Below are 12,403 nucleotides of genomic sequence, written 5' to 3' on the forward strand. Positions count from 1 at the left end.
AATCGCTAATCAGTGTTTAGGAAAATTATAAACGTTTGCGCTGATTCACGGGGAATCCCACGAATTTATCCCAACGTATATCCCGATCACCTGTGTCAGCTGGTAATCTGGGAAATTTGCAAACGTCAATGCGACATCTCTCTCTCTCTCTCTCTCTCTCTCTCTCTCTCTCTCTCTCTCTCTCTCTCTCTGTACGCGCGCGCGCGTAAAGTAACAGTGACCGTTTCGTCGACGGAAACGCTGAAGGAGGAACGTCGTCGACGGAGGAGTATTCCACCGCGGAGATCACGGTGCGAAAAGTGGCGCGACGTGGGGCGGGCGGTATGCGTGGTGGGAGCGCTGGAGCGTAGCTTGTTCCTGCCACCGAGGGGCGTCAGTCCGGGGGCAGAAGTGGAGGCGGGGGTCCAGAGTCGCGGGGCTTAGGCCGTCCCGGGCCGCTTACGCGTGGAACACGCGGTCCACCGAGTCGCTCCGCGCGGCATTACGTCGCGTACCGTCGACCGCGACTGACGTTCACGCGAGAGGATCGTCGACTGGATCGCTACCGTCGACAATCGCGATCATGACTCGGTCCGTCGTCAAAAGGAAACATCAGGAGGCGATTATGTAGGAAAAGTGCATCGTTCATCCAAGTGTAACGCCGTGACGTTATATCGATTTCGAGAAATCATCGCCTACGTCATCCCGGCAGCGGCAACCTGTAGGAATAGAAATTTGCGACTGATGATTTAGTATCGCTGACGACAGTGTTCTTAAAAAGACATAGAAAAATAGATAGAGAGAGAGAGAGAGAGAGAGAGAGAGAGAGAGAGAGAGAAATTTAAATGTGGTAATGAATATTGGTGATGACTTAAGATATTAAATGTTAATAAATTGACGCTAGACAGTGACAATGTATTTCGAATTGCCGGTCTATCTGATCGCACGTCGTGCAAAAAGTGCAACGGTACATTACAAGACTGAGTTGAAAACAGCTGCCGCATCGATCAAGGATCAAGACTGGAACGCAATTCCGCCGTGTTAAGTTCGCAGTGATGATCTCGCGACCGATCATGAAAATCGACGCAATCGTGAAGAAGGAACTGACGATCGATTACGAACGGCGAAAGATTTACCGCGGTAGCTGGTAGCGAGGCACGACGAAGTCGCCTCCGTCTGTGAAGTAAGTGAAATCACGACGTTCCAGCCGAGGGGTGCGTGCTTGGGCGACGAAGGGCGGCTACTGGCCGATGGGATGCATCTACCGGTGGGTTCCGTGGGCTGCGGGGAGAATTACGGCACCGTTGGATCTCACGAAGGCGCCGGCCCGTGTGGTCCCTCCCTGGCGCCGCTGCAAGGTGTAAACAGCAGGTACCACCAAGTAGACGACGCCGACGCCGGAGGTGGAGGCGGCGAAATGAGCGAGAGTGCCGCCGTCGGCGAACTATGGTGGACCGAAAGGCTCGTCGGTGAGGCGCAGGCCGAGCATCCTGGAGAACTGGTCAGGACAGGTTGGTTCCAATTGTTGCTAATAGTGTCTATTTAAAAAAAGAATTCTAAAAGTGATAGAAAACCGTACAAAATTCACTTTTCTCAGGTACTTTTCAATTTAACTTTCTCTTTCTTTGAAATACAAGATTTTATAACAAAAAATGTTGCGTTGTTGCACAGAAATTATATTTTTATAAAATGTGACAAAATAGTTTCATTTTAATTATTTGAAATACAAAATTACACAACAAAGTAATAAAAAAATACATTTTAACAAAAATAAATTTTATTTGTACTTAATTATAAGGAAAGTATATTTGATCCCATCATGCAACTTCAGTTCAAGTATTGTTTATCAGTAATTTAAGTTGATTGGTGATATTTTCTAAAACACAATTTTTTTTCCGTGCAAAGAGGTACTTTACATATCGTGTAGAATCGTAATGCATATTCTTCTTTTTCTTAGTCTCTAGCTATATTAAATAGGTAGGACAGAATGTAAACTATGCTTTAATAATTTCACGACTTAAAGCTAGTATAAATAACGTCTCACCATTTATGTTCAAGCAAGCTAAAAAAATGGGACATTTTTTGTAGCTGCACTATGCTTCAAAGTGTTAATTAGATCCTACATAGCATAGAAACTTACTGCAACGTTTGCAATGTTACCGTAATATTGCTGAAATATTGTTACAATATTGTTGGAATAATCCGTGTTGCACAATAAAAAAATTAACTGCTGCTGCAAATTAGATGATAAAATATGGCATAGCATTTTTAATTGGTTGCTGCGACCGATTAAAAATGTTATGCTATATTCAACTAATCTTTTCTTTAAATATATGAACATCAACAGTTATAAGTCAATTTAAAGCGCTATATGAATAAATTAAATAAGAAAGGAAAGGATCAATCCAGTCGAGGTTAAATCTTGGTGCCTACAATAATATTTATATGACATAAGTTTTAAATACATCTTTCAATATACATATTGCTTGTTGGAAATGCAATCATAAACTTAAACATATATACTGAAGCTGAAATAATGATATCACGAACTAAATTAATCGTCAATTTAATAATAATATTAATAATCATTTTAAAAATAAAATATGTCTGTTTAATCGATCAAGCAGATATTTTTATCTACGCATTATACGCTTCTATTAAAATTACATTAAAATTAGATATTAAATTAAATTGAAGGATTCTGTATATAATAAAAATCTTTGTTTCAGGATCGCCGTACTTTCTGTGCAGTCAATTACCGACGCATTGGCGATCCAACAAAACGCTTCCAGTAGCATTTAAAGTGGTTGCCCTCGGCGAGGTTGGCGATGGGACTCTCGTGACAGTTCGAGCTGGTAATGATGAGAACTGTTGCGCCGAATTACGAAATTCTACCGCGTTAATGAAGAATCAAGTTGCCAAATTTAATGACCTTAGATTCGTCGGCAGAAGTGGCAGAGGTAAGTCTTTTTGATTATTACATTTTTTTATTTCTCTCTTTAAATTCTTAAAAGAATTGTGCAACAAAAAGTATTTCCTTTAGTTCAGTGGCGTGTCGCATTTAATAAAAGACGTCGCATGTTTGTAAAAGAAGTATATCGGCATTCCAATTATCCTTCCAATACGGAAACAATTTACCGTACCTTTGATCATGAAGTAAGAGAGAAATCTGCAGCTCTGTATACTAGGACAGGCAAAAGCGCGTGCCGCGATTTCCAGCCCTCTAAAATCACGGTTATTGTAATCATCATCATCGTGCCACCCTCGTCCATCCCCATGTGTCCCCATTCGCGAGTTCCCGCTCTCCTGCCACCCCCAGAGTCATTACTCGATGTCTGCCGCAAGCCCCAACCGAGCATTCGAAACAACTGGCCGTTAATCAGAAATCATCCAACGGATATAGACGGATATAGACGGAGAAGATGACTTGCCAAAATCAACCAATGATCGAAACTCTTGACTTGTTCATATTTTGCTTAATTTTCTATCCTTAATTTTTTATCACCGCAGCTCTTTCGCGCCAATATGAATTGATAAAAATGTCAAAGCAATATTGACTAAATCTAAAAATGATGAAAAACAATTAATGCAACTATTTTTCTCTAATAATATAACAAAAAAATCTGTAAAAAATAATATATACTTAATAATATATTAATATATATTTTGTTAATATTTTGTATAATATAAAATATACGAAGTAAATATATACGAAGTAAAGATCTTAAGTCGCTGTTTTTTTTACGAAAATTTTATGGTTGTATTCGACCTCATTTGCGTTATCAAAATATCGATTTCCTAGCCTATAATAATTATTCACGGATCAGTAGGCGGCTTTGTCAAAGCCTACAAATGCATTTTGCACCCCCGATCCGGAGGGCGCGTTTATGAATTAACGGGTCAGACTGCTCGTACACGGGATATTCATCCTGTAGCGCGTCATCTATGTTTCATTTGATTTGATCATGAAGTGCAGGGTCAGCGATTTTCCTCCTCCTAACGCACAGGTGCATCAGTCCCCGGAGTCAATTAGCGAAAGAGACACTTCCCTCGCTCGAAATCCTTCGATCCCTTTGTCCATTTTTCGGCTCGTTGTTATATATATTTTTTTTTTACCGTTTCAATCTCTCCCCGATAATCCATAATACTCAATTTCGGCGATTGACCAAACCGCTCTCGGTGTGTTGATACTGGCCACCACCATCGGGCGTACCGGTCCTCCTATATCATCGAGGTTTTGTTTCCGCGACTTATTAATTTGATTGAATTGCATCGCATCGGCCGGCAAACTGATTCAAGAAATTGCAGGATTTTAAAACGGCGAGGCCACGAAAAATCGGCCGTTGCCTCCTCGATTAAAAAGAGCGATCGCGTCATGTATACCAGCGCGACGAGATTATTTTTCGGCGACTTGGCGAGTTGAGGGCTGATATCCCTCTCACGATTTTTCTCACCGCACAATTTTCTCTGTCAGTATATATTCGATTGAAATTGCTTTTACACGTGTCTTCTGTTGTCACGTAAGAGATTACAACTCGCCGATCACACACCTCACAGTTTATTACCTCTAATCAGCCGACTATTAAAGTCAGGCTACGTTAAAAAGGAAATAATGCGAAACAACCGCAAGCCGGTCGACGATCATTTTTCTTTTCATTAAAACTATCATAAACTTATAAAACATTGGCCGCTGTTTCAAAACGGCCGCTGTGAGATCTTTGACAAATGGAGATACGTTTAGAAGATTTTCTGATTTCGATAATGGTCGCTTCTTTCGTATATTCGGAATTATCTACTCTTACTAGTGACTACTAGTGAGAGTAGATAATTCCGAAAACGCACCGTCGGAAAGAAACGAAAATGGTAGCGCCGAATCAAAGAGGACCGGAGGCTGAAAACGACGACGGCCGTTCCATCATCATCGCCGGGGTCGAAAGCGGCCCGTGCCTATAATTAGTAATATACCGCAGTCTATATCGACACGGCTGAAATTACCACCGATAGTAATTATTTGACAATTGCAGAGACATCCTGTTGGGAGACTCTGGGACCTCCGCTCCGTCCCTACCACCAACGTGCGTCCGCTCTCGTTCCCCTTCACTCACCCGCACCCCCTTTGCCTTTCTACCCTGTACGCTGCTGTTGCTACTGCTGCTGCTGCTGCTGCTGCTGCTGCTGCTGCTCGCTTAGCCCTACGCGATCCTCGTCCCCTCCTCCTCATCGCCACGAGTATTAACGGACGGTTTCGAGTGGTTTCGGGTGGTTGTGTGTGGGCGGTTTGGGTTGGCGCGCTCATCTCGTCGTCAGTGTATTGCCAACGCACCGACACATATACATACACATATGCGCGCCGTGGGAGAGAGAGACACACGGGAGATCGTGAGTAGTCAAGCTGTGATGCTGCATGTTATATAGGTGCCACATACGCGTGGCCCGGTTTTGTCTGTCCGTCCGTCCGTCCGTCCGTTTGCCCGTCCGTCCGCCCGTCCAACCGACCGTCCGTCCGTCGTTCGCGAATGCACAGACCGGGTCCTGTCTCTGCAGATGACCGTTCCCATCATCGAGTATTAACCGCAGGTTCGGGCGCCGGAGAGGGGAATCGGCTGTGCGGCATTATTAGCCCCAAATGCGATGGACTCGACCGGGGGAGAGGGAGTCTAGCTCAACGTGCGACCCTTCCTCCAACTATTCGCCACCTTCCCCCATTCCATTCTTCCGACTTTGCTGATCTTCGGATTTTCCCCGATTTTCCAATTAGGCATCTTGATCTTTGAAAACATTTTTTTTATGTACCTATAAAGTTGATTCTAATTTTATTGACTTCCTTTTAGTACTTCCTCGGTCCTGAAAGAATTAGGCTTTCCCATGAAAACTTAAAAAAATTATATTCTACCTCCATTGTCCAACAGTTGCCTATTTTTACAAAAAAAATCACGTTAGAGAAATCGCCTTTTGACGCAAAAATTTGAATCGACATCCCGAAACGATGCTCTTTGCACGCGACAGATGAACGATGACGATGGCAATGACGGCCGCGGGAAGTATCCTGGGACTGGGTGGCGGGTGCAATGGGGGTGGTTCTATCGCGGAAGAGCGGAGAGGGCTGCGATATAACTGGGATATAACGCCATGTAGCTCTGCAGTCAGTTGCAGTTCCCGGGGGTAGCGCGGGGGCTGGCGGTGTTTGATGCCGGTTATCATGTTGACAGACACAGCGAGGTGGAACTGGGTGTACCAAGGGGAGACAATTACAAATCGTTGACATTTACGCCAACACAAACGATTGCATGTCCGCGGCGCGTTAGGTATCATCTCTTTTGGGCGTAAACAGCAGTCTTGGTCGTGTTTCGTTTCGTCATATTGGACAAGTTGACACCGAGTGTTTTGGCGAACGGATGGCCCGCGAAATAGATGGCATCCATATGAATTGTTTTCGTCAAGTTATCGCCTGCTGTATCGGCTACCATGAGATGACTTACAATTAGTTCGGCTAAAGCATACCACTCCTCCGGGTTTCTAATTCCGAAGAGAACGTAAATAACGAGAGACTAAATCTAGGTATAAATTTTTCACCGCGAGAACGAACCCTCTGTTCGAGAGGGACAATTGGTCGAAAGGGACAACTGGCTGCTTCTCCTACGGAAGAGTTGCGAAAGAGCGGCGAATTACCGAATGCATATTAGCGCGCGATGGGCCGTTTAAGAGCGCGTAGTCAATCTCTCCGACGGACGTTTATGGAGAAGGAATTAATATACCGAGCCTTCAACTTCCAGACCTTCACCGATGATATATGTACACGACCGCTCCACCCCCAGCATCCACTCCTTCTCTATTATCTTTTAACGCTTAAGAATATATATAATGCTTAAGAATACCGAGCTTAAGATCTAATAATAGACACGGGTGTAATTGCAAATTCGCGAATTATAAATTGGATGTCATCTTGCTCGTGTTTAATCAAAGATAAAAACAAATAAAAATGTTAATTAGCGTTTGATAAAGTAAACATGAAATTATTTATATATAAGGAGCAGACTTTCAAAATGCGTTACAAAAAATTTGTAATTTTCAGAAAACGAGAAAAAAAGAAACTGCACACACAAAAGAAAATTATGCACTTTATAGGAAATAACAATATATCAACCAGTGGGATATTAAATATTAAACAAAATTGCTAAACAATTGCTAAAAATATTAAGCAAATGCATTTTGTCTTTAAAAAATATAATGCACTTCAAAATGTCTACATTTTTTCAACATTTAAATTAACGATGAAAAAATGCTTTCTAAACATTTCAAAGTAGCTTATAATATGAGTTTTTCGACACTCTGTCATCTCTAACTAAAAAAATGAAATTTTGGACAAAATGCATCCTTATATATAAATTTGCAGAATATCTAGAAAATCGGATATTTTAACAAAAAAATTAGTTACATAAATTAGTTACTTCTTGAGAAAAATAATTTTATATAAAAATAACTTACGTTTTATTAGACGAAAAGATTGCGGATCAATTCTATATATTATAACATAGAAGCTTACAGCAACATTGTTGCAACAGGGAATAAGAAATGATCTGTGCTGTAGAGCTGTGTATTTTACACTGTAAAAAATAAATATACATTCGTAAATTGATTGAAACAATCAATCAAACAAACAGACAGATAAATTAGTGATACATGTAAAAGAGTAAATTAGTGAAAGCACAAACACTTTGGTATATATAGACAATTCATATATTGTTCTCTGCGATAGGAAAAAGCTTCAGCATCACTATTACCGTGTCGACGACACCACCCCAAGTGGCGACCTACACGAGGGCGATTAAGGTGACCGTTGATGGACCACGAGAGCCACGATCGAAAACGAGTAAGTGGAACATGCGACACTTTATGCAACGCTTCGATCGGGAGATCTATCCGACGCGACGCTGCCGCATCGCCCCGGGGATTCTCTGAAAATGTACCGATAATTCAACGAAAGTCCCTGTACGCGGTAATGGGGAGTCATTACCGAGCAGATGGTGCGCGATGATGCAGTGGTCGACGTGCGTATCGCGTTTGGTGCGTGTTTCGGGTCGAACTATTCGCATACCAATACACATGCGTGCGTATACATACATATATACAAGAGACAATGCTTTTACAAGCGCGCGCTTGTGCATGCCGGATACGCTTACGTTAATTTGCCGCGGAAACACTCAAAAAATTGCTAAAACATTCTGTTGGCGGGCTCATTACTGGTCGGACGAAATTGATAGAATCACGCGAAATGCAGTAAAAGTGAATTGATCGGGGGTGGCTCTGTGTGCCTCCGGTTTTATAACTGCCGGATCCGTCGCGTTGGATCAAAAGGAGACATCGCGCACTCGTGCGCCCGACGATTCAGCCGACACCTATTTTCGGATGCATCCGCGGCGAGTAAAAAAAAATGGTTATTTCGATATCAGATTAATAGCCGTTGTGGAGTTAACCGCGAAAACGGCAGTTTTTTGCGGGCGTTTCGCATTTGTTGTATAAAGTATTGATGGAAGCAGGGCGCCGCGTACACCCGCCGGCTCTACTATTTTTTTCAAAATGGTCGAGCGTGATTGATTTTACTGTTGTTTTTACTGCTTGACTCAGGCCGCGTGTCGGGCGGGACCAGGTGCAAAAACGCGTGAATCTCGTCAATTTTCCAACCGGCATAAAGTGCACTTAACGGCGGAGTTAAAGTTTCAAGTCGCATCCATTGACTTCCATACCTTCCTACGCTTCAACGTCCCTAACAAAGATGATTTGATTCCGATTCGAGCAACAATTCGTCATTCGATTCATCATCAACAAATGACCAATTCTCAGATGAGCCCATACAATTCCGTTCAAAGAAAAAAATTTCAGAAAGCTTTTATTAAGACAATCGAAATTTTTCAAGATCCATTCTTTCACATGAAACTGAAACACTAAAAAAATTTTGATTCAGTATCATTCCAGTAAACATCAACTAACAGTATATATAAGATATAATGTTATAACTTCACACTCAATAATATATGTAAATCTAATACATACTATAACACATGTTGTACGTAACATTCTATTATTGAGTGTGAAATTATAACATTGGTGTTATTTACTGTTAATTGATGTTTACTGGGAGAAACAAATTTTAATCAATTTTGTTTCTTAACAAGAATATATATTGAAAAATTTTTAAGAATATATTTTTCAAAAATTATATTCTTTTCCAGCAGCTAAAGATACATGAAAATGTTAAGAATCAGATGTTGAGAAATAGAAACCTTGTAAATCAAAATAATCAATCTGATAATAAATGAGTTAGTAATCTTAAAATATTTAAAATGTCAGAAACAATTTGTAAATATATATATATATATAATTCCAGTAACTTTATGTTATATCCGACAAATATTGAGTATCGCATTTTACGTCTTTACGATTATTGTCCAATAATCCACAAGGTGGTAGGTGGAACGGTTTAAACGAGAGGCTTGTTTACATCGTTTAAGCTGTCGGTTCGAGGCAGACTCAGGCAAACCGGACGTCGCGTCGCCGACCTACTGGCCCTTTCCAAACTCGAAAGAGACGCGAATGAACGCGTGTCGCGTGGCACGGACCGTCGCGGAATAGAACACGCATGACGACATATTGCATACACGGGTTTGGCATCGCCGATGGCGTGTTTCATCGACTGGCACGCATCAGGGAGACAATCTATGCAGCAGCAACCGGCGTACGAACGCCGTCGAGCAAAACAACCGGCAGCGCTTTCATTGTGCTGCCAACAATGCGCGACGCCCGATGCCCCGCAGACACCTGCCGGCTCTCATTATTGCGTGCATAATCGCAAGCTTTTTGTTATTGAAAATCATCCCTCCGCGCCGCACCCCGTGTGCCCCCAATGTGGCCAATAATCGAGCAATTTTCGTAATTCACCGCTTCATAGCACCGACAGCGAAAGAGTTTAGAATAGCGAGTCTTTCCTGTTCTCCTCCAGGAAGAGAGGCGAATCTGGCAAGTCTCTCTCTCTCTCTCTCTCTCTCTCTCTCTCTCTCTCTCTCTCTCTCATTCAATCCACAAGATTCATTCATTCACTTGAAACTAAAACACTAAAAAAATTTTGATTTAATATGCCAATAAACATCAACTAACAATAATATAAGATTAATGTTATAACTTCACACTCAATAATATATGTAAATGTAATAATAATATAATACATGTTATACGTAATAGTTCTATTATTGAGTGTGAAATTATAGATTTGTTTTTTATTCCTAGAACTCTTATTTTCGCCAAATATCAAATATGTGCCTGTTTCATTTTAAGTTTAAAAGTACTTCAGTCACAAAAACCTTATAATACACTTCATGTTCAGGTTCGAAATCTGACTGGGTAATACTCATTGCGGATAAATTCTTTGCGGTGTTTTACAATGCTTATACATCATTATTATTATTATTAAATTGACGATCAATTTTATTTGTGATATTACTATTCCATCTTTAGAAACTTTCAGGACTGCGTTTCAAGACTGCAATGATCGTGTTTAGTGTACAGTTTGAAAAACTGGAAAATGTATTTAAAAAGTCACATAGAAATATTATTATAAAGAAAGAACGATTTATTTACTGAAATATCTAATAGTTTTGATAGATACAGATCTGAAAATAATTTTGTTGAATCATCGAAATAATTATAAGAATTTCAAGCATGAACATGCTGTAAAAACTGTTAACGTTCTAGCAACCAGTGGGAACGCTCTATACTGAAAAAAATGGTTTGATTAAACTAATAAAAAGAGTCAAGAATAGCACTTTGATGAGACTGTTATTATAACCAAAAATTCCGTTTTTCCCTTTAAAAATGCTATTCTTATTGTTGCTTTAATCAGAATATTTTTTTCAATGTACACAATTATTTTCAGAATCCAATAAAATTACCTTCAGTATGTAGCTAAATTTTTTGATACTGTATAAAAATCATTCTTTCCGTAGGCACCAATCTTAAACCTTAACATGTTTGCCGCTGCTTTATTTAATTGATTATTTAATTGATTATTTAATTGATTATTTATAAATATTATTAATATTGAGAAAAAAGAAGGAAAATGTTTTTGATAATGTCTGATCTTTCGTTTCGAAGAGATTAGAGCGCAAGGTGATATAGCTTTGACTTTTCGTGATAGACGGATCAATGACGACGAAGTAGTGTCCAAGTAATTTGTCAGTTGCCAATAACTGAAACAGCAGCAACAGCAGCGTAACGCAGGACGGATCGAGCGCGGTATGAATAAATCGAGAACGGGAGAGGCGTCCGCGAAACAAAGTGGCCGCTGCCCGTCACCGTGGCCCAAAATCATCGAAATGCAAGCGAACGAAACGATATCGATGGATGGGTGCTGTCAGTCAAAGGTCGAAATTGAATTTGCTTCACTTCGTAATTGATCCATATTTGAAATGTCGTCTATTAGTAGCATGCCATAGATTCACGAAATGATTTCCCGTTTTAATTCGAGCGACGAGGCAACGCCTGGTATATCACCAGGAATGAGCTTTGTATTTTTATATTTTTGTTTAATAATAAGCGACAAAATAATAAGCGCCATTTCTTTTTGAGAAACTCGTGAGACCCTGAATGATTCCGTATAATAAAATATACGAGAAAAGTGCCGATCGTCCGCCACCGGTTCGATGACGATTCGTTGATTTCTTGCTATCGGGTCAATCAATGTTCCGCTTTATCTCTACAAAATCGTACGTTCGTCAATCGACATTCTCTTAAATATTGTTTTCGAGAAAACCGATAGCGACGAAAGGAATCATACGAAGCAATTTCGGCAGTCGGTGGCCGTCAATCAAAATGTTAAAATTGGAACCGGACTACTTCGCGATTGGATTCCCTCGTGGCCAACTCTTGATCCTGATACCGGTCAGAGGAAGGCTCTATCGGCGACCGAAAAGTCCGATTAAAGACCACCTCCTGATAAAAGCGACGTCGAAAAGTGGCGGATCTAGCGAAGCTTCCGCTCGAGTATACAATCGTGAATGGCAGTCTCTGGAAAAGTTATTCGCAGTTATCGTTACGACGATCTGAAATCGAGAGCGGATGTGCACGGATATGCAAAGTACGTTAGGTGATGTAAAAAAGAGAGCAAAGGAGAATTGAAATCGAGGAAACGTTGCACTGGCCTAGGCACTATTGGCGTCAAGGAGAACGTAAGACGGGCGGAGGGAGAGGCCCCGTTATTAGAGAGGAGGAAAAAGCCGCGCTATTTCCGTCCTCCCGGAGCCGCCACACTTTGATTAGATAAGTCCACCATTCGTGCCGTGGAGATTGGAATTATTGCTCTCTCCGTTCTACCTTTTCTCTCTCTCTCTCTCTCTCTCTCTCTCTCTCTCTCTCTCTCTCTCTCTCTCTCTCT

The 12,403-nt window shown here is 41.0% G+C and overlaps 1 protein-coding gene across 1 annotated transcript in view; it reads left to right on the plus strand.

The window, feature by feature from the left end:
* Window positions 1-839: 839 nt before the first annotated feature.
* The window catches only part of LOC108690433 (protein lozenge-like), a 37,423-nt gene continuing 25,859 nt past the window's right edge, over window positions 840-12,403 (plus strand). Inside the window, exons 1-3 of the mRNA XM_018197724.1 lie at window positions 840-1,490; window positions 2,709-2,939; window positions 7,736-7,849. Coding sequence (XP_018053213.1) covers window positions 1,235-1,490; window positions 2,709-2,939; window positions 7,736-7,849 — 601 coding nt within the window. The 5' untranslated portion in view covers window positions 840-1,234. The remainder of the gene's footprint in view (window positions 1,491-2,708; window positions 2,940-7,735; window positions 7,850-12,403) is intronic.

This window comes from Atta colombica, unplaced genomic scaffold (genome assembly GCF_001594045.1).
Source record: "Atta colombica isolate Treedump-2 unplaced genomic scaffold, Acol1.0 scaffold321, whole genome shotgun sequence".
NCBI lineage: Eukaryota > Metazoa > Arthropoda > Insecta > Hymenoptera > Formicidae > Atta > Atta colombica.